The following is a 24029-nucleotide window of genomic DNA, read 5'->3' as shown; positions in this document are numbered from 1 at the left end:
GCGCGGTATTCCAAGCACTGAACAGAGAGAATTGGATATCTTTTCTTAGTTCGGTCTATGGAACAAATGTCCTGTAATGGGCCAGCTAAGTAAGTAAGTCGGTGCGGAAACTTTTTTCACCGAATCTATCTTACAAACGCGTTTTCGTTATCAGGACAAAATTCCCCACACAGTACTGGTGTGGTATTTTTTTGGTTATAGCCCTAACGACCATGTGTTGGGTTGTTTACTCGTACAGTGGCTTGATTAAGACATCTCCAAAGCATGGCTTTTGAAAGTTTTTACAGCATCTTCTGTCTATTTTTCGGGTTCATACGCATAGCTCCATGATTCGCCATCTGGATCCATCTTATAAAAGTCTTTTGAAGAGCCGCGATCGTATTTTTTTCGAAATTTCACCGATCTACAGGGGATCCAACGAGAAAACCCCCATTTTTGTCCCCAAATGTTCATGCAATATCAAATGTTAGTTAGTGGAATAAATGCCCAAGGATGCCTCCATCTCACGGTATATAGCACTGCGTTCTTGCACTATCCGTTCACACATGGCTTAATTTTTCCTTGCACAACGGCCGTTTTTGGACGACCCTCATGAACTTCGTTTTTTTTTTGCGAGTGCAGTTGTTCATAATGCTATAGGATGGTCCTTTATCGAGTTGCGTACTAAAGTAAATTTATGAAATTGTTGTAGTGGGAAAGAACGCCTAATTTCATGAAATTATTTCATTGAAATTGCTCTAACAGATATGAGTGGATGTGTGACTGCAAATCAAGTAAACAAAACTAAATGGCACGAAACATAACATCAGTCTGGTTTTGGGTTTGTAGTTAGGCGGAGGTAAAAAAATTCTTTCGCATCAATCCTATCTATAGCCATGCCCAAACTGAAACAAGTAACAAATTCAAAAACAAGAAAAAATCGCAGGAGGGATTTTTGAATAAATCGCGGTCAAAGTTCACATTTTAAGTTTTTTTAGTTTTTCAAGATTTTGCTTTTGCACAAATTCTAGAGCTGGGACTAAAGAAAATGTTGTAGAGAATTTTCACGGCTAATTAATTTTCTGTAGTCTCATTTAGATAGGACTTTCTCTTTTCCAAGCAAAATCTTGAAAACCTAAAAATCTGAAATTTGACCGCGATTTTTTTAAATATCCCTCCTCCTCCAAACTATGTTTGGAAGAAATTTAAAAAAAAAGTTTTAGAGTTATCTTGCACAATAGCCATTTTAGTATGTGGAAGGGTTTTGGAGCTTTTGAGCCATTATCACAGGAAGTATTGACTTACTCCGGAAAAAATTCTACCGTTTTAAATGAGGCCGCTAGAACAACCCACTGAAATCGAATCAAAACAATGCGAGAGGAGCTCTTAAACTTCACTTTTTCCGAATTTTGTGTGGGAGATTCCCGAAGGAGTGAACCGATATAGTCCATATTCGAGCCCGATATATATCTGAAATGAATAGTACGATGTGCAAAGTTTGCTCACACAATTTTACAGAAAAATTTTAAACATTTGTGGGGTAGGTACTAGAGGTGGGCGCGTGTCGTGCCGTGAGTAGTGCGTGTTCGTGCCTTCTCGAAAAACGCCGTGTTTGTGCGTGTCGTGCCGGAATACTTTTTTGGCCGTGCGTGATCGTGTTTTTTTGTTTGACACGGTTTTGCACGACACGACTAAACACGATCTGCACTATGTGACACGATCGTGCTAAATTTTTGGCCTCCCTTTAGAAGTCGTGCAAGAGACCATACTAAACACGAAAATCGAACAATAATATAAAACCGACAAAAAAACCTAAAATTGTTTGCTTCGTTTTTGTGGTCTGGTACTTATTGCCGTTTTGTTATGGAGAGGCCAGAGTATGAGTGAAAAAAATATGATTTTTGTTTGCAATTTGTTTTGTCCATGAGAGAAGCAAACACAAAAACTACTCAGAGCGTTAACGCAATATACTCCCTTTGCAAATCAGATGTTTATCTGACTGTATTATCTGTTATGAATGATGTTATTGAAAAACATCTTCTTCCCGAATTGGAAAAACTGATTGACTTCCAAAAAACGTTGTAAGATATTTTTAAAACTCGGAGCTAATGAACAAATTGCCGAAAATGTTAAAATAAAATATAAGAACACGTTGCTTGAGAGAATATACCAAGTCCATAAAGAGATTATGAGTATTTTGCTGCAAAAGAATGAGTTGGATCGAATATCTGACTTAAAGTTTGCTAGAACCTCTATTGGGTTTTCAGAAAATATTCAAAGAGTGTTCCGAAAAATTAAGCTCGGAAAAGTACCCTACTATGCACATTTTTGACCTTTGGTCTAAAAAACTTGTGAAAGTCTGGTCTAGTAATACCATTGACTTAATTCCTGAAAGATTTCAAATCTAAAACTAAGCAATCATTTCTTAAACGATTTATACCCACAATGAATGACACATCTTACAGGGACATTTTTATTTCCGCCGTCTAAGGAGATGTATTTTTTATTAGCTAACGTAAAAGCAATGTTACTTGATATACAAAGTGAGAACATAGAGTTTTCTAATGATGAGCAGGAAATTACAATGCCACCTTTACACGATTTCTCAGAGTTTTTGGATCAAAATGGCAAAAAACTAAAAAGTGAAAACTATATGCAAAGAAATACTCATAACTTCTTTAATATTGGTCCAATTTGAAAAAAATCTTTTTTAGTATGTTTTGATGTTTTATCGCCTATTTAATAAAAATAGAAAAAAATTGGCACAGCTGGCTTGGATGCAATTTTCGCGATTTAATATTTAAACTCAATTTTTAACAATCGATTTTTTGAAATTTTTTTGTATTATTACAAAAATTTTAAGTCCTTCATTGTAGTGGAACTCGAATAATAACTATTTTTTCTAAATTTTTTAAAATTTGTCAATAACGTTTTTCCTATATAACACTGCGCAAAATATGTTATTTTACCAAAAACATAATTGAGACATAATTGGGCAAGATTGAAAAAAAACGGGTCTTAATTGAAAAATTGAAACACACTTTTTTGATAATCTGTCTTGACGGGGTTAACGAGTACAAAATTCTACCTCACTAGCCAAAATAGTAAAGTCGTATGTTGTTTACTTTTCCTGTAGCACAGTGTTAAAGTTGAACATATTTTTAAAATTTAAGAAACAGCTGAAAAGAATGAAATTTTGCTGCTTTTAAATCGCCATAACGTTGTTTTTGCTACATAAACTTGGCATTTTCAAAATGGATATTTCAAACAGAGGTAATTCTTAATATTTTAGGAAAAAGTTGTTCATTCGAATGCCACTACCGAATAGGACTTAACATTTTTGTAGTTTTATACAAAAAAATTATAAGAAAATCGTAGGGGTCATTGTTAAAATTGATTTTAAATATTAAATCGCGAAAAAAATTTAAGAAAATCGTAGGGGTCATTGTTGAAAATTGATTTTAAATATTAAATCGCGAAAATTGAATCCAAGTCCACTGTCCCAAATTGTTTTCTATCTTTTATTGAATATAAAAAAAATGTTTTTCAAACAATATTAAAGAAGTTTTGAATATTTCTTTGCATATAGTTTTTACAGAATTCGACTTTTTCAAGGCGTGATTTCTCTGGAGCCGTTGGTCGAAAAAAATCAAAAAATATACTGAAATGTTTTGTTGATGAGCAGCACCACCACAGCAAAAAATAAAGGAAATCAAAAACCTCATATTAAAAAAATGTCCGATTTCACCCCATATGAATATTTTTTGAACAAATAAATGTACACCTATATCGACTTCCCTTTTTTGTAATTTCGTGCGTGAGTGTGCGTGTTCGTGCCTTCTCGAAAAACGCCGTGTTTGTGCGTGAATGTGCATAAAAATTTTAGTCCGTGTTCGTGCATGTTCGTGCCTAATTTTTTAGGCACGCGCCCATCTCTAGTAGGTACCAGAAGAAGTGGGCCGGACAAAATATTACGATGCCCAAAATTTGGTTCGAATCGGTTGATCCGTTAATCATACAAAATGTGGCATTGATCTTAAAATATCAGTGGTATTGCAAATGGCGCTAAGCTATCACAATTTTAATATTTTGATGTTTTTACTTTAATGACATATAGAAGTTTCTATTACTCCTAGGATGTTTGGTATTGCAAATGGGCTATATCGGTCCACGTTTTGATATAGCCCCCATATAACGGTACCACCCGAATTTCGGTATTTTTAAGATTTTAGCTTCATTATCACACCGAAATGGCTGAAATTTGGTACTTAGTCTTCTTCTTAGGGTATACTACATTCCCCCAAAATTTTGTCGGTATAGGTCAACGCCTTCATATAGCCCCCATAGAACGGTACCTCCCGGTTTTCGGTATTTTGAAGGTTGTGGCCTCAATATTCCTGCGAAATGGCTAAAGTTTGGTATTTAGTCTTCGCTGAGAGTATAAAACTTTTCCCCGGAATTATTTCGGTATAGGTCCACGCCTTCATGTAGCACCCACAGAACGGAACCTGCCGATTTTCGGTATTTTGAAGGTTGTGGCCTCAATATTCCTCCGAAATGGCTAAAGTTTGGTATTTAGTCTTTGCTGAGGGTATAAAACTTTCCCCCCGGAATTTTCTCGGTATAGGTATACGCCTTCATATAGCCCCCATAGAACGGTACCTCCCGATTACACCGAAATTTGGTATTTAGTCTTCATGTGGAGTATAAAACTTTCCCCCAGAATTTTGTTGGTATAGGTACACATCGAAAGGAGTGACTGTCTTGGATTCAACCTATGCACATTGTAATACTTTTATCAAACGCAAATCAAGTGCGAAGATGGACTATGTCGGAAATCTTATTGCTGTATCCTTGATACCATTATATGGTTGCTACTGGGTCACCTGGTAATTAAATTACATCATGCATTTTTCCTCCCTTAGCTAGCTTCTTTTCTATCACTTCATATAGAATTTTTGAGAGTTTCTTAAAAATGCCTGCATTTTTGTCACTAAATATTGAATTTGGCCACACCCTGCAGCGCTTTAATTATACCCTACACCACCCTGTGGTAAGGGTATTATGTGTTAGTGCATTTGTATGTAACATGCCTAAGGAAAATAGATAGATCCATAGTTACTTCTAGGGATATGCATAGAATCACTTTCTGAGTCGATTTATGCATGCATGCAAAAAAATAACGGCCTCTCTAACATATGTCCCAAACATATTTTGCAGTAAACATATATATGTTTGCAACAGTCCCAAACATAATATATGTTTGGGTCTGCAAACAAATATATGTTTGGGTGTAAACATATATATGTTTGGGTGCAAACAAAGATATCTTTAGGTGGAAACAATTTTATGTTTGGGTGCAAACATTTTATATGTTTGGTTGCAAAAAAATACAAACCCAAAAGGCACAAAAAACAAACACATGCACCAGTGGGCGCGTACTGAGAGCAAGGGAGCGTAAAATTCAATGTAAAACACTTTGAAATGTGTGCTCACTTGCTCTCCGTAAGAACTCACTGGCTATCTCTATAGTATACACACAAATGTTGAGGTTGTTTATTGAAAGGCAAAAGAACAACAAACACATAGGTACATACAAAATTCCAAAAAAAAATACATAACACACTTTAATAAAAGAAAAACTGATTGAAATAATTTGTAAATAGTCACACTTTTAAAAAGGAAAAATATATAGAAAAGTAGTTGAACGCTTCTCCTTACTTGTGAAATAAAACAAATTGCCCTCATATTTGAAATCATCAGCGGGAAATCGGCATCTAGAATCAAATGATTATGTAATGTAATAAATAAATATGGATATGCCATATTTCAAATATACATAAGTATGTATGTAATTACCAATATTAAATGCGGTTTCTTCCTTGTCCAATAAAATAATTCCATTCAACTTTCCGATTCAATTATAAAATGTATTGGGCATTTAATTTCCTAAAAAGCACAATTTCTTTAAGAAAACACAAAACACTGATTTATTCACTCACTTTACCGTACTGACTCTACAAAGGCATCTAAAACACTGAAGAAAGAAAAAAAATATAATTCATATCATTTCTTCTTCGCCAGCTAAGTTGGTTAACAACAACAAAACACGAAACACACGTGTTTGACGCATACATGCCACCAAAGCCCCCTTCTTCGCTTCTACGTTAGCCAAGATCACCCATATACGTTAAAGTGACTGCAACAACAACATACATATGTTCTCTTTATCCCCATCTGTCGTAGTTTAGCAAAGGAAAGACTCGCTGAGAGAGACTAATGCACAAAATATTTTGAGCACCACCGTTCTACGTCCTCTATTATACAATACAGTAATGGAGGCAAATTGCGAGAGACTCATGTATTTTTTACACTTTTGTGTATGAGGCCGAGAATTTCTACCCAACAGTGCAATACACACAACTCTTCATTATAAAACAGCATTCCCCAGCCGCGAGAGCACTGTTATTACTCTCGTTGACAAACATCCTCTCTCCACCCATGAAAAAAATGTTCTAACATAAAAAATATGTTTTACCCAAACATATCAAATTGAGATATGTTACAAAATGTTGCAAACATATATTTGTTTGCAACCGGTCCCAAACATATTATGTTTGGATCCAAACATATATTTGTTTGCAACCGGTCCCAAACATATATTTGTTTGGATCCAAACATATTTCTAACATAAATTTTTCTGCGTGTGTCCGTCCGTCCGTTCGCAACGTACTGGTCGCATTTATTGTTCGATTTGGTTGAAAATTGGGGAAGATCATTTTTTTAGCCTAATGAAGAACGCTATTGCTTTTGGTGAAAATCGGTTCAGATTTGAATATAGCTCCCATATACGAGGGCGGTTCGGAAACTTCTTAGCCTATCAATGAAATAGAATAGTTAGTTTTTCAAAAATATTTTTATTTTTCAATATAATCTCCTGAAACTTCAATACACTTAGTCCAACGCTTTTCTAGCAATTCTATCCCTTGATTAAAATAGTTTTTCCCAAGGTCTTCAAAATTGTGGTTTACAACTGTAATTGCATCTTCATTTGAGGTAAAACGCTTACCAGCAAGGAATTTTTTTAGATTTGGGAACAAGTAAAAGTCACTGGAAACTAAATCAGGAGAATAAGGTGGGTGGTCAAGCAACTCGTACTTTAATTCGCTGATTTTAGCCATTGTTAAAACACTCTTGTGCGCTGGTGCGTCGTCTTGATGAAAAATTATTTTTTTGTGTTGTAAGCCAGGACGTTTTTCTCGAATTTGTACATTTAATTGATCCAAAAGGTTGCAATAGTACTCTGAATTTATTGTTTTACCCTTTTGCAGATAGTCAATCAATAAAATACCTTTGAAGTCCCAAAAAACCGTTGCCATAACCTACCAGCCGATTGAATTGTTTTTGCCTTCTTTGGGCACTTCCTCCAGCTTCAGTCCATTGTTTGGATTGTTCTTTTGTCTCTGGAGTATAGTGGTGGATCCATGTCTCATCAACAGTTATGGAACGACTCTTAAAATCCATTTTATTTCGCTTAAAACGATCCAAACAAGCTTGAGAAATGTTCATTCTTATGCGTTTTTGATCGACTGTTAACAACCATCTTGCAGAAAGCTTTTTCATCTGTAGTTCTTCATGCAAAATTAAATGGACTCGATCATTTGAGATGCCCATGATATTAGCAACTTCACGCACTTTTATTCGTCGATCATTTAATACCATATCATGCACTTTGGCTACAATTTCTGTTGCTGTTGCTGTTTTTGGACGTCCACTACGTGGTTCATCTTCAATGCTTGTACGACCACGTTTAAATTCAGCAACCCCATTTTTTTCTGTTGCATATGAAGGAGCACTTTCACCTAACACATTCACCATATCATTATGAATTTCTTGTCCCGATAAACCTTTTTTATGTAAATATTTAATGACAGCACGCATTTCTAATTTTTCCATTGTAAAAAAATTGCGGATGAGTCTTTTTTGAACACCTGTTTCTATATGAAGGAGTTGCCAGATCGAAACAAAATTTAACATGTGTTCATAACAGAGATGGAAGTTTCCAAAACACTTAACTTTTTTCTGTTTATACCGCGCTTTTTGTGCTAGGCTAAAAAGTTTCCGAACTGCCCTCGTATATTTTCGGCCGATTTGAGGTATTTGATGCAGCAAACACGCTGTATCTGTCCAATTTTTATGAAATTTGGAATGTGTGATGGAATTAGGTCTATAGATAAATGTGCCAAATTATATCGAAAACGGTTGAGATTTGGATATAGCTCCCATATATATTTTCGGCCGATTTGAAGTATTTGATGCACCAAACACGCTGTGTCTGTCCAATTTTGATGAAATTTGGAATGTGTTACGGATTCCATGTTGTCCAGATTCCATGTGGTCCACCTATCCTATTATTGCTATGTGTATAGTCTTCATTTTTTTTTCGAAAAGCTCAAACTTCCAGCAACCAAACATGGGAAATAATTATAAATATTAACATAGGATTCTTACAATATTCTAAACAGTTGTTGGTCATACCTCGTTTGAGTTTTAGAAAATTAATTACATATATATAATAATAATTATTATTGCCAAAGGTGTTTCAAAATGTTATTAGAAATAACAAATAAAAATGAGTTATATTTTTATTTAATTGAATTAATTGAGCTATCACGACCTAATGAGTTTGTATTGAAAAAGTTATATCTAGCGAAGTCCAAACACATGACATAATTCAAATATATCGTCTGCTCCGTCGGAAAAGGTCGTAAGTCCCTCTCAATAAATTTTTCAGGAGGAAGAAAAAACATTCCAGCGCTTTCTGTATTAAAGATTTTATTATGGTGGTAAAGGCAGTATTCTTCGTTTATTTATTCCGCTTCAATACCTGTACTTTGTTTGATAAAGTTCTGTCGCGTTTGGGAGATAATTGGATGTCTTTGGACTTACGACCTTTTCCTTGTACAGTTTTGTATTTTTGTAGGTACTTACGACCTTTTCCTACAATTTACGGACGTTTTTAAAATAAAATATGTATACTTTACAAAACAATGTGGAAAGGGTATTATAAGTTTGTTTTGTCCAATATTTGTGTAACATCGCGAAGTATTCGTCGTAGACCCCCTCCCCTTGCCATTTTTTCATATCTTGACGAGATAAAGCGATCTAGCTATGTGTGTCCGTCCATCCATTAACAATTGTAATAAAACTCCAGGCCTCAATTTTGGACCGATCGTCACGAAATTTTGTGGAGAGGTCCGGTTCCGACCAGAAGTAACCCCATTAGATGTTGGTTATGATCGAAAGGTGTGAAATGGACCAAACACACAATTTTTACCCGACTTTGTAGCTGTCCTGTAGATCGCAGTAATATTCCGATCGGAGCGAAATTTTAAAAATGATTTGAGTTTAAGACAAAGAACAAGCTTGCAATTTAACATGGTGATGAGATAATTATTAGCGGGTTTAATGGAGCAAAACTTTTGGGTGAAATCTTATATATAAAAGACAATATGTGTATGTTTGTATGTTCCGCATAGACTCAAAAACGGCTGAACCGATTTTTTTGAAAACTTCAGAGAATATACAAGGAACAACCGGAGTGAAAATAGGCTCTATATTTTTTTGAATTTGTAAGGGGGCGGGGGCAGGCCCTATTAAAAAAAAGCTTTTTTGCTAAAGTTATGAAAATATCGGTCAGAAAATTAATTTGCGAGGCAACTGTTTTTGAATCTCCGACCCTAAGTACTTATTCCATGTAATTTTCAGATTATGCACAGGGATGTCCCTTGGTGGAAGTAGGCTATATATTTTGTTGTATTTCGGAGGAGCGGGTTACACCTGTGCCCTATTTTTGAAATGCGCTATATACATATATAAAACTTACGAACGATTCCGTTTCCCTAATCCTGGCTACATATTTTAGCAATAAGACCCGACCACTTTCCACTTTCTTAAATATGCTACAAATCAATGGAAATACCAGATGTTCTGCATAACGAAGCTTTGGTCTTATTGGAAAGCAAGAGTTTAGATTAGAAGGCAACATATCGATAGCTATAGTTTCATCAGGTATTTAAGATACATTTTAAGAAGGTGGACACAGCCGGGATGCCTCAAGTCATCAGTAATTTGGCGGTATGTTAAAATTGCATATCGACACCAACATTTCTGAAGATTTTTATACCCTCCACCATAAAATGGAGGGTATAATTAAATTTGTCATTCAGTTGGTAACTTATCGATATATTCAGCGGAGACCCTATAAATTATATATATATATATATATATATATATATATATATATATATATATATATTCTGGATCAGGGTAAAATTATAAGTCGGTATAACCATGACCGTCTGTCCGCCTTTTGAAATTAAGATACAGCTCGCAATTTTAAAGATAGATCTTCGTGATTTGGTATAGAAGTTTCTATTACTTCTAGGATGTTTGGTATTGATGCCCTCAATAGCCCCCATAGAACGGTACCTCCCGATTTTCGGAATTTTGAAGGTGTGGCCTCAATATTCCTCAGAAATGGCATAAACCATGTAGAATCTTCAGCATGTAATGTCTTCCTGGGCTTAGGAAGTTTATCATCAGAGCTTTCAGAATCACCGTGAAAACCATAGGCAACTAGACCCATGACACCATCGTCTAATTCCATTCCAAATTCATACTGCTCTTTGTTAGCAAAAACCATTATGTCATCTTAGTTTAATAACATTACAATCATTATTTTAGAATCATTTAATAATATAGACATTGCACTTACCCGTCCGTTATTCAAATCAGAATACAAACTAATCTCGTTATGTGAATAAATTTCCCTAGAGAAACCACAAATTACCAGTTAATAAAGTTAAGTAAGATATACGACAGTAAAACAGTAAAAATCGTGGTTTTTTATAATTTTTTCAATATATGAGGTATTTGAACACATACAACATCCCAATTTGTATCAATGAAAAGGCCAGAAGTCCATCTTTCATAATCAGTTCGCTTATAGGGGAAAATAGATTTCAAATGTAAATTTTCGTTGCAATATAAAATTTATCACATTTTTGTTCAAAAGTTTGGTCCAAAGGCTCCGCCAAATATCATCCGATTATCATCCAAAGGTGTAGGCTAGTTCTTTACATTGTACCCCAACCATGGATGACGTTAAACATTATATCTGAACTACATTAGCTGTAGTATTCTTCTAAAGTATACATTTTCCTGCGGACTTACGACCTTTTCGTACTCAAATTTGTACGTTTTGTGGACTTACGACCTTTTCCGACAAGAGCAAAACATATAGAAAAACGCGACATGTTACCATTTTCTTTGTATCATACGACGTGTTTTGACGTGTACTATCATCCTGTAACAAAAACGCGATTTCCAAAAAAAAGTGGACTTGCGACCTTTTCCTACGGAGCAGACGATATACTATTTTTTCTAACTTTTTTTTTTTAAATTTGTTAAAACAATTTTTCTTTTAAAAAAATAGAAAATAATGTTTTAAAATTTGTTTTGTTGTTTTATTTAAGAATTTAAATTGATGATCAAATAACTACAGCTCGGGAATTATAGAAATGGGCATTCGAGCCAAAAAAAATCTACCGAATATTAAAGCGATATTATCTTCAGAAGATGATTATTTCAATACGAAAGAGGATTTGAATTTGAACTTCATTCAGTAATGCCCACTAATGCTGGTACAATAATTGCTGAACCATTTTCAAAATCAAAAAATAAAGCAGTTTTTAAGATGATCAAGATAAATTCCTAAATAAAACAAAACAAGTGTTAAAAAATGTTTTAGTATTATTATTTTTGTTTTTATTTGTAATATTACAAATGATTCACTCTGGTAAAATTGCAAAATTGTATTGACAAATTTCAAAAAATTAACCAAAAATAGTAACTATTTGGATCCCACCGCCCAAATAGGACTTTAAATTTTTGCAATTAGTCATAGTATAATACAAAAAAAAAATCAAGAAAATCGAAGAAGAATATTTAATCGCGAAAATTTCACCCTACAAAAAAAAAACAAACAAAAAATACAAAAAAAAAGATTTGTTCTATTTAGATCAATATTAAAGAAATTATGAGTATTTCTTTGCCTGTAGTTTTTACAGAATTCGACTTTTTCAAGGCGCAACATCTCTGGAACCGTTACTAAAAAAATCTGAAAATATACTGAAATCTTCTGCTGATGAGCAGCATCACCACGGTAAAAACTAAAGGAAATCAAAAACCACATTTTGAAAAAGTGAACGATTTCGCACAGACATCCCCATGTGTATTTTATAATGTTCCTAATTATTCATAAACTTTAATGTGTAGGCAATAGTTGTATAAGCTTTCTTACACATCTCTCATTACTTCAACTACAAAAGTCAAAGTCCAATGGGTGGCTCCATAACCGTATGCAACGACTTTATAAAAACCCTCATCTAAATGTGGTGGAAATTCCTCCTTCTTAAATTGACATTTGTCAAAGGTGTAAAGTTTCCTTTCGAATGGCGGTTGAAATTTACCCTCAAATACTGGCAGATTGGAGCACTCTTTAAATGTTCCCATTAAAAACTGCTTGTAATACGAATCCATATATGTATAAATATGTTGACGTGGAATTAAGAACGGTAGCGGCTTATATTCTTTGACACCATTTTCACTGCGATATGAACGGAATTCAATCTATATGAAAAAAGAAATGGAAGGAAGATTCTGGTTGGTTTTATTTGAAAACATCTGTATTATAAATAAAAAACCTCAGTATCATCTCCTTCTTTGATGTCAAAATTATACTTAAAATTTCCTGAAGCACCATATACACCACGACTAATACGTTCCACTCTAAAATCATTTAAACTCACTAAATCTGGATTATCGGAATGGGCCGTAACAGATTTTAACTCGTAGGTCCATGTATGCTGATATTGCAAAAGAAGAAATAAGAAGAAAATTCAATAAGTAGAAAATAGTTTGTAAATCAGTTTTACCTTTATAGGAATCGTCAATGGTCCAACCTTCAAAAATGTTCCAACCTTCAAAAATGTCGCGAAAATCAACAGAGTCAGTATAATTGTTTTGCCGCCCAATAGTGGCATGTTGTGTACCGTAACTTTGTTAAAATATTGCATTTCATTAGGCACCACTTATTTTATAGAGATTAACGGTATTGTTTTAATGCAATAACATAACAATAATATAATTACAAAATTACTTTATATGTAAATAATTACTTGCCATGTCTCTCTACGATATGTATCTACAAGGAAAATTGTAATGTAAACGAGGAGAGTAATTATGTAGCTACATATATACTCATATATGGGTGACGTAGGAGATGAAGGATACCAAGCAATAGCCCTGACGTGTTAACCATGGCAGAGCCCAGGCCTTATATTGGCCCTTCTTTCATCTCAAGTGGACAATGACTTCCCTTGTGGTGACAACTGGAGAGCTGCCTTTAACGTCCATTAAAGGTAGTGAGCTAACATATTCCAAGCCATGTCTGAATTGCGTATTCCCACAAAGCTCTTTCGGCTTTGTAAGATGACATTAACTGATACACGGTCTTCAGTTAAAATAGGAAAGAAACTCTGCAAACGTTTAAAGAAGTGGCACAATTTACAGCAACAGCCACATGTTACTTGCTTATGCTGGCTACATTGACATCATAGAAGAAGTAACTGATACCTCTAAGAAGGTCGAAGGAGAATTTGCTAAAGTAGGTCTGATGTGGAAATTTTGAGGTAGGTAAAGACTTTGTATATCTCAGCAACGCCATAAACACAACAAACAACATCAGTTGTGACATATGAAGAAGGATAGAATTGGTCAAACAGATTTGGCTTTAGTAAGCAGTTTAAAACCAAAGCAACATCCCGTCAAACAAAAATTACACTGTACAAAACAATAATAGTATCCGTGCTAATGTATAGTTTCGAACCCTGGGTACTTGCGCAAGCACAGAAGGCATTGCTTGCTTGGTGTGTTTGAAAGAAAAATTCTTCTAAAGATTTTAGGTATTTTTAATTTTTGAGCAATATTTGCTATCCACATTAGCTTTAAATTAACACTTAGGTTTCCCCGTGGTTAAGAAACTTCTCCACAGAAAATTGTGGGCATATGTAGGTTACCGTTATGGTATAGTTTCCACATAGCGGTACCACCCGATATCAGATATTTTGATATTTCTATCAACATTTCCTGTATAAAGTGGGTGTTATTTGGGATTAAGTGTTCCTAGCGGTCAAAAAACGTCACAACCAAAGATTGTAGACTTAGGTACACGGTTTAGTGTAGTTCCCATATCCCGGTTCATCCCGATTGGAACAGACCCCATATAACGTAAATTCCCGATTTTATGTCTTTTAAAATTGTTAACTATATTTTCTTATCAAATTAACTGTTAAGTGACACCTGGGATTCCCAGTGCTAAAAAAAACTTCTCCACCAAAAATTGCGGGCATAGGCCCACGTTTTGTTAAAGCTCCCCTGTAGCGGTACAACCAGATTTCAGGTATTTGTGGAGTTTAATATCAACATTTCCGCTCCAAATTGGCTGTAATTTACATTTAGAGTTTCCAGGGGTCGAGAAATGTCTCTATTAAAAACTGTGGAACCAAGTCCACCAGTTGTTTATAACTTTTCCACCATAAATTGGGGTTATAAAACCATGTTAAGAAGGCATAGCCCCGATTTTAGAACATTTGCAGTTTTTTTTTCAGACATTTTCTGAATGCGCTATTATAATTTGAAATTTGGTATTCCCATTGGCCAAAAAACATTCGATTTCAGTTATAGTTAAGTTTTTATTTATTCCCAGTGGTAAGAAAACTTCTGAAGTTGTTACCTTTGTAACGGAAAGAAAATTGATTATTTCATCTCAGTTCAGAGTGTTTCATGGTGAAGGGTATAAAAAGTTCGGCCCCGCCGATCTTAACTCTCTTTTTATTTGTTATTTCTAATTTAATTTTGAAATACTCTTTGCAATAATAGTTATTATTATAAATTTTAACAGTTAGCTGATGGCCATTGTAGCCAATGCTATGTCTTATTAACATTGTATTTACTACAAGTTAATATAATAATAATTAAAAAAATAAATATTAACATAGGGCAATTACAATATTCTAAACAGTTGTTGCTCCTAACTCATTTGGGTTTTACAAAATTAATTATAATTATAATTACAGTCAAAATTAATTATAATTATAATTACAGCCAACTTAGATTGAAAATGTAGATAAACAGTTGAAATACCTGAAGTCGGAAAGTACCGGTATATGGGAACTATACCAAACCGTGGTGGTGACGTTTTTTGACCACTGGGAACCCTTAATGCCAAATTACACCCACTTTAGACAGGAAATGTAGATGGAAATATCAAAATATCTGATATCGGAAGGTACCGCTATATGGGGACTATACGAAACCGGTAACCTACATATGTCCACAATTTTTTGTGGAGAAGTTTCTTAACCACGAGGAATCTTAAGAGTTAATTTAAAGCTAATGTGGAGAGAAAATATGTCTCAAAAATTAAAAATACCTAAAATCTTTAGAAGAATTTTTGTGTGCTTGCGCAAGTAGCCAGACTTCGAAACTATACATTAGCACGAATAATATCATTGTTTTGTACAGTGTAATTTTTGTACAGTGTAATTAGAACACTCTACCAAGATGGAAAGCGTGAACAGCTCACCAAAGAATGTGAGAGGATGAAAATTTACCTAATTGGTTTAAGCGAGGTACGTTTGAACAAAAGTGACCGTACTATAGACGATAGTGGAGGGACACTGTTACATTCTGGGATGCCAAGAGAAAATGATCCATATATCCGTGGAGTCGGAATTTATATCTCGAAAAATATTATAAAGTCATTAATGTCTTGGGAACCCATATCAGAAAGAATAATAATGGTGAGGCTGAAAGGGAAGAAAAAGAATATTTCCGTCGTGCAATGCTATGCACCCACTGAAGAGACTATGCTAGACGAAAAAGAATTATTCTACAACATATTTGAAAAAACGCTATCAGAGATTCCAAAAAATTATATTATTATTTTAATGGGGGACTTTAATGCTCAAATAGGTGAAAATAATTCGGGTTACGAAAATATTATGGGAAAGCATGCCTTGGGCGCTTGCAATGAAAATGGAGATCTCTTTCTGGAATTATGTAACAACCACAACTTAAAAATAGCAGATTTTTCGATTTCCCCATAGAAAAGAAAAGTCAACACACAAATAGATCACATTTGTGTCTCCCCAGATTGGTTTAACATCTGCTGTGATGTTAGAAATAAAAGAAGCACTGAAATAGGCTGCGATCACTACTTGCTCTTGTGTGAGCTCTGCATAAACATCAGACCTAAGAAAAATTCTCCAACAGAACTGCGATAAAGTTTGAAGTTAAAAATCTCAATGATGAAGCTGTACGCAATGACCTATCCGTCAAAATAAACAACTATCCGAAGCGAAAGAGAAAGGAGTGGATGTCCGAAGAATGCTGGGGTCTTATTAAGGAAAGATCAGAATTGAAAATTCGGCTTCTATCTTATATAGATGACATCAACAGTAAATCTCTGGATGCAGAACTCAGAAATTTTAATGCAAGAATAAAGCGAAAAGCCAAGCATGACAAAAACACTTTCCTTGACAAGCTAGCAATTTCCGCACAAGAAGCAGCAGACAGAGGCAATACAGAAGATCTATATATATATATAATTGTTCCACAAACATCCCATAAGGGACAAGGGAGACTTCTCTCACATCAATGAGTGCACCCCGATTCATATTAGATCAATGATATGGGACCTACAGTTTATCGCCGAGTCCGAACGGCGTGTCTAAGACACCACTTCTGTAGAGAAGTTTTACATGGCTGAAATACTCAGAAAATGTCGCCAACATTACTGAGGGCTATTTTGCCACCGTTGAAAAGTGTTTTGATATTGCCTAACCGGGGAATCGAACCCACGACCTTATGTGTGCAAGGCCGGTGTGCTTACCATTGCACCACGGTGGCACCCAAGATCTATTTAATATAATAAGAGATATCAATGGCTCTCGCGGACGCATTAACTACCCAATCCTTGATGATAACGGAAAGCTAGTAACAGACACTGCTGCACAATTGGAGGCATGGAAGCAACATTTTGAGCGGACGCTAAATGTCATTTATGATGAAGACATAGACGGGTTGCTATTATCAAGCATACCCCAACCAAATGTGAACATATCTTCATCTCCACCGAGTATAGACGAAGTTAAAGATGCGATACTCAAGATAAAATCTAATGTTTTAAAATACACACCGAAAAAATGGCCTCACTCCTTCTCCCACTCTTTGAAAAAATATGGATACTGCAGGATATACCAAATGAATTGAAGGAATCAATTATTATAAAGCTTCCAAAGAAAGGGGACAAGAAAATCCGTAACAACTGGAGAGGAATCTCGCTTCTACCATCAATAACCAAGCTGTTTAATCAAATCATATTGTCTCGCATTTTGAGAGAGATAGACAGACAATTACCCAGCACCCAAGCTGGTTTCCGACCAAACCGTAGCTGCATAGACCATATTAGTGTTGTCAGGAACTTCATCGAACAATCCGCAGAATTTAATTCCACCCTTTATCTGACGTTCGTGAACTTTGAGAAGGCCTTCGATGCGCTAAGGAGAGATTATATATGTAAAGCCTTGGAAGTGAAGGGAATTCCACTAAAAATTATTAATATAATACGTAAAAGCTAAAACGGTGGAGTTTCTAGGGTGGTACACGATGGGTGCTTGAGTGCAGAATTCCCCAGCGTGAGTGGTGTAAAACAAGGGTGTGCACTTTCACCCATTCTATTTATTGCAACGCTGGACCTGGTTCTTAACAATCTAGACCAAATACAAGGCATTCCTGGAGATTCAACAACCTATCTGCTCTCGCATACGCTGACGACATAGTTTTACTTGCAACCAGACATGGAACAAGTCTCGTTTAGGGGCACCTCTCCGATCGGGCTGAAATTTTCACCATAGGTAGACCTTGGGACCCTGATCACAACTTTTCCGGGGGAAGTACATACTTCCCGAGATATGGGTCTTGACATTTTACTATATTTACTTGGGCAATATGGGTATCATTTTAAAGCTCGTGGTGAGTACTTTTCTTTGCTATTACGACTTTTGCTTCAGATTACAACAATATATAGCTTTTTCAGGGGGAGTCCATACTTCTCGAGATATTTGTCTTGACTTTGTTAGTCTTATCGCCATTATTAACCTATGCAATATGGGCGTCGTTTTAAAGCTCATGAGTATTGCTTCCTAATGCCGTTAATAATTTGAAACAGTAATTTAATTTTGTAATGATAATTTATAATTTTTATTTAGTGGGCTACGCGAACAAAAGTTTCTCCAAAATTATAAGTTTTCTTTAAGTAGCCGGCCTTCGGCCGGGATTTAAGACTTTCTCCCATGGACAGGAGCAAAAGTGGGCTACGCGAACAAAAGTTTTTCCAAAATTATAAGTTTTCTTAACGTAGCCGGCCTTTGGCCGGGATTTAAGACTTCCCATATCTCGGGAAGTATGGACTTCCCCCGGGAAATATATATATATATAGTTGTTGTCAGGGTCCCAAGGACTACCTATGGTGAAAATTTCAGCCCGATCCGAGAGGTGCCCCTAAACGAGACTTAAGCCCCAGACATCAAGATATGCAATCATAGGCATACAAAATTGGGCTGAAATTAACACGCGCAAAACAAAATGTATGCGAATCAACGCAAATAATAACTCACCCCTATTTATAAACAATGGCGAAGTAGATAATGTTGATAATTTTGAATATCTTGGCAGCGTCTTAAACAGCACAGGGGGTACAATGGAAGATATTGACAACAGACTACGCAAAGCTAAAGGAGTTTTTGCATCTAGGTGCCGTGTCTGGAGAAGCAACAAAATAAATCAAACTACAAAGCTTAAGATATTCAACGCATGCGTTAAATCAACCCTTCTATACGGCTGCGAGACATGGTTGGTTTAGGGATACGTAAAATCGATTTCGGTTAATCGATTATTAGCCGCAAAATTCCTAAAAGTCGTAGTTAACTATTGACTGTGCGAAAACCGGATAATCGATTTTTCTTAATCGACTTTCGAAAAACGGAGTCAACTATTATTCGTAGTCGACCATTAGTCGTAGTCTATTATTATTCGTAGTCGACTATTAATCGTGGACGACTATTAGTCATAGTTGACTATGTGCCAAAACAGCGTAGTGGACGGTACTTTTTTATACATATACACATCATGGATCGCATCTATTATATTCGATTATAATCGATTTTCGGCGGTTAACGAATAATCGAAAGTCGACTTTTAGTATACTCTCAAATAATCGACTAACCGAAAATCGAGTTTTAAGTTTTTCACGAAAACCGTATAATCGAAAAACCGATTATTGCATTCCACTGCGTATCCCTAGGTTGGTTATGCACGCTGTCACCAATAAACTCCAAACATACATAAACAGATGCCTCCGCAACATCCTCAACATATGGTGGCCAAGAGTGATAAGCGACGAACGCCTGTGGCTGGTTACTCACCAGACATCAATAGAAGTAGAAATACGCAGAGGAAATACCAATGGCTCGGATATACCTTACGAAAGCCGAATGATGACGTTACGCATGCTGCACTGGAGCGGAATCCACAGGGTACTAGGAAGAGAGGAAGACCTAAGACAACATGGCGCAGAACAATAAGTAAAGAAACGTCCAAATCGTTTAATGAACTACGTTATATATCTCGAAAGAGAGCAGTATGGAAAAACTTTGTAAAAATCTTTGTGACTAGGCCACGTTTTAACATACATATGTTGTGTTAAAAAAGCTATAAATAAATAAATTTTTGTTTTACGAGATGTGGCTTTGTTTTTAAAATGCTTACTAAAGCCAAAGTAGGATCTGTTGACCAATACTATTCTTCCTCATATTTCACAAATGATGTTGTTTGAATGGACTTAAACCTAACCTTGGGTTCTTATGTTTTTCGGGTCGCTTCGTTTTTCATATTTTTTAACTCTCAGAGGTCATTAAAGGGGTCTTTTTTGTCCCTTCTCATATAAAATGTGATCGTATCAGAGGAAAATATTCTACAAATTTGTTAGCCATCAATTTTTACTATAGGTCCCAGAAAACATTAAAATTCTAAATTTTACCGAAACGCCAGGAAGTTACCCTGACAAGAAAAAATATCACATAAAACGAAAAGTGCAACTATGTGCAGGATGGAAATTGTTAAAAAATGTCTTCCCTTTTTTGAAATAATACGGTACACAGCCCAACTCGGTCTTACTCACAACAATTTTCATCATTTATTGTGAAAATTGACCTTGAACAAAATCAACAAGTACTAAAAACACGAACTTCGTTGGCGAAACTGAACATTTTAAATTCGTTTCACATACCACGGTGCTCTTGAATCAAATTTAAATGGAAGGTGCTTACACCTGGGAAGTTTTTGCGGATTCTGAAACAACAATGTTCATAGATGAGAAAAATCAAAAAAACAAAATATAAATCGGCGGAGCGCGATTCAAGTTGACATTTTTAGTGGTTATTTAGGTTTTTTGCGATTTTGCTTGGAAACAGTAAGTCCTATGAAAATGGGAATAAAGAAAATGTTGTAGCTATCAAAATTATCTACAAGATTGACCTTAATGATATTTTCCTAGGTTTTACAATTTTTGAGATATAGAAGTTGAAATTGGGACAATTCAAATTCAATTCAATTGCAATTTGCAATTTCCCAACTTAAACTTATATATCTAAAAAATGGTACAACCTAGGAAAAATTACATAAGCCTAAGTCTTGTAGAGAATTTTCACAGCTATAAGATTTTCTCAGGTCCCATGCCGATAAGACTTGCCGTATTCAAGTAAAATCGCGAAACCCTAGCAAAAAACCTAAAAATGTAAACTGAGCTTCTTTATCTCAAAAATGGTACTGCCTGAGAACAAATCATAAACATCAATTCTATAGAGAATTTTCACAGCTACAACATTTTCTTTAGCTCCATTTCGATTGCACTTGCGGTTTCCAAGCAAAATCGTGAAAACCTAAAAAACACCTAAAAATGTGAATTTTTACCGCGATTTATTTAAAAATCCCTACAGCGATTTTTTCGTGTTTTTGGATTTTTCTCATCTATGAACATTGCTGTTTCAGAATTCACAAAAACTTCCCCTGTGTAAGCAGTTTTCATTAAAAGTTAGTTAAGGCGCACCCTTCATGACATTGTTTTATAAGGGGGCGATACAGTCCGGGCATTGTCCCAATTTGAACTTCAATATCTCAAAAATGGTAAAATCTACAAAAATACCGTACGGGTCAATCTTGTAGAGAATTTTCATAGCTACAACATTTTCTTCAGTCTCATTTTGATAGGACTTGCGGTTTCTAAGCAAAATCGTGAAAACCTAAACAACCCCTAAAAATGTCAACTTGAATCGCGATTTATTTGAAAGCGCTCCGGCGATTTTTTTTTTTGTTTTTTTTTTCTCAACTATGAATATTGTAGTTTCAGAATCCGCAAAAACTTCCCAGGTGTAAGCACCTTCCATTTAAATTTGATTCAAGAGCACCGTGGAAAGTTATGAGTATTTCTTTACCTGTGATTTCTACAGAATTCGACCTTTCGAGGAGAGATATCTCTGGAACCGTTAATTAAAAAAATCTGAAAATTTCAAAAGCCACATTTTGAAAAAGTGTCAGATTTCGCTCAGAAATTCCCATAAGTATTTTATAATGTTCTTAATTATCTATATACAGTCAGACCTCGATTATCGGTAATGGTCGGGACCGGAGGCATTACGGATAATCGATTTTGCCGGATAATGGAGTAACACAGTTTCTCATATATTTTAATAAAAAATATATGTTTTTTTTTTTTTTTTTGTAAATATTTATTAATAGGAGCAATTATGAATTTATTGTGAAGTTTAAAAGGTTAAAGTTGTGCTAAAATAACTAATTTGTGCATCGTTTTTGTTCATTGAAATTTGATCGAATTGATCATAACTCCGGATCATAAAGATTTTCACGGTTAATCGGTGTAAAATGAACAAAATATTGTATCTTTTCCTTTCCCAGATAATGGAGGTTTACGGATAATCGATTCCCGGATAATCGAGGTTTGACTGTACTTTTATGTGCAGTCAGTAGACTGGTTTTAAATCAAAGGGGAAAAACTCTATGTCGGATATTTTTAGGCGAGTTTAGTTTTGTTAGATTTTAACATTGCCAAAGTTTGAGCAAAATCGGAATATGTTAACAAGTGCCACTGGGGCCTCGAAGTTTCCATAGTAATTTGTATGAGGCCAAAGGTGAATTTTCACGAAACTATTCTAAAGGCCAAATTTATTGTCCAATCGATAAGAAATTTTTACCACTTTATTTCTGTGGCTAAACAAGTAGCCTACAACAAATTTTGAAAATCGGTTCGGATTTTAATATTAGCTATATATAAGGCTCATGTAAATTTTGAGGCCCCAGTGGTACCTGTTAACATTTTCCGATTGTGCTCAAACTTTGGCAATCTTAAAATCTAACAAAACTAGACACTTTAGGGGCGTGCCGCATAAAAAATCAGACAGCGACCACTCTAGTAGGCAACGGTTATACATATAAGCTTTCTTACACATCTCTCATTACTTCAACTACAAAAGTCACATTCCAATCGGTAGCTCCATAACCGTATACAACGACTTTATAAAAACCCTCATCTAAATGTGGTGGAAATTCCTCCTTCTTAAATTGACATTTGTCAAAGGTGTAATCTTTCCTTTTGAATGGCGGTTGAAATTTACCCTCAAATACTGGCAGATTGGAGCACTCTTTAAATGATCCCATTAAAAACTGCTTGTAATACGAATCCATATATGTATAAATATGTTGACGTGGAATTAGGAACGGTAGCAGCTTATATTCCTTGACACCATTTTCACTGCGAAATGAACGGAATTCAATCTATATGAAAAAAGAAATGGACGGAAAAATCTGGTTGGTTTGATTTGAAAACATCTAATTTATAAATGAAAAAAAAAAACCTCAGTATCATCGCCTTCTTCTATGTCAAAATTATACTTAAAATTTCCTGAAGCACCATATACACCACGACTAATACGATCCACTCTAAAATCATTGAAACTCAATAAATCTGGATTTCCGGTATGGGCTTTAACAGATTTTAAGTCATAGGTCCATGTTTGCTGATATTGCAATAGAAGAAATAAGAAGAAGATACAATAGGATGAAAATATTTTGAAAATCGGATTTACCTTTATGGGAATCGCGAATGACCCAACCTTCAAAAATGTTCCAACCTTTAAAAATGTTGGGAAAATCAACAGAGTTAGTATTATTGTTTTGCCGTCCAATAGTGACATTTTGTGTACTGTAACTTTGTTAAAATACTGCATTTCATTAGGCACCATTTATTTTATAGAGATTAACGGTATTGTTTTACTACAATAACATAACAATAATATAATTACAAAATTACATTATACATATATGTAAATATTTACTTACCATGTCTCTCAACGATATGTATCTACAAGGAAAATTGGAATGTAAACGAGGAGAGTAATTATGTAGCTATATACAGGTAAGCACATCTTGGACACTACAGGTCGTGGGTTCGATTCCCAGGCCAGGCAACATCAACAATTGCAACGTTGGCAAAAAACCCCTCAGTTATGTTAGCGACATAACCTGAGTATTTCATCCATGTTAAACTTCTCTACAAGTAGTGTCTTAGGACACACCGTTCGGACTCGGCAATAAACAGCAGATCCCTTATTATTAAGCTAATATGAATCGGGGTGCACCCATTGATATGAGAGAAGTCTCCCTTGTTCCGTATGGGATGTTTGTGGAACAATTCTCACATATATACTCAAATATATGGGTGACGTGGGGGATGAAGGATACCAAGCAATAGCCGCTGACGGGTTTAACTTGGCAGAGCCCAGGCATTGTCT

General features: G+C 35.2%; 2 protein-coding genes across 2 annotated transcripts; both read right to left on the bottom strand.

The window, feature by feature from the left end:
- Positions 1-11976: 11976 nt before the first annotated feature.
- LOC141396553 (uncharacterized) lies at positions 11977-13136 on the bottom strand. The gene is made up of 3 exons (XM_073972114.1): positions 12978-13136; positions 12747-12908; positions 11977-12672 (listed from the first exon to the last, which is right to left on the bottom strand). The coding sequence occupies exons 1-3, from the start codon at positions 13116-13118 to the stop codon at positions 12340-12342; spliced, it is 636 nt and encodes a 211-aa protein (XP_073828215.1). The 5' UTR covers positions 13119-13136; the 3' UTR covers positions 11977-12339.
- An 8619-nt stretch (positions 13137-21755) lies between these two features.
- Positions 21756-23472, bottom strand: LOC141396552 (uncharacterized). Its single transcript, XM_073972113.1, has 3 exons — positions 23325-23472; positions 23094-23255; positions 21756-23013 (listed from the first exon to the last, which is right to left on the bottom strand). The coding sequence occupies exons 1-3, from the start codon at positions 23463-23465 to the stop codon at positions 22681-22683; spliced, it is 636 nt and encodes a 211-aa protein (XP_073828214.1). The 5' UTR covers positions 23466-23472; the 3' UTR covers positions 21756-22680.
- Between the last annotated feature and the right edge of the window lie 557 nt (positions 23473-24029).

Source organism: Musca autumnalis, unplaced genomic scaffold (genome assembly GCF_047663935.1).
Source record: "Musca autumnalis isolate F117 unplaced genomic scaffold, ASM4766393v1 scaffold_3, whole genome shotgun sequence".
Taxonomy (NCBI): domain Eukaryota; kingdom Metazoa; phylum Arthropoda; class Insecta; order Diptera; family Muscidae; genus Musca; species Musca autumnalis.
Note: the sequence above shows the minus strand (reverse complement) of the source record. Positions and strands in the feature narration are given on the sequence as shown.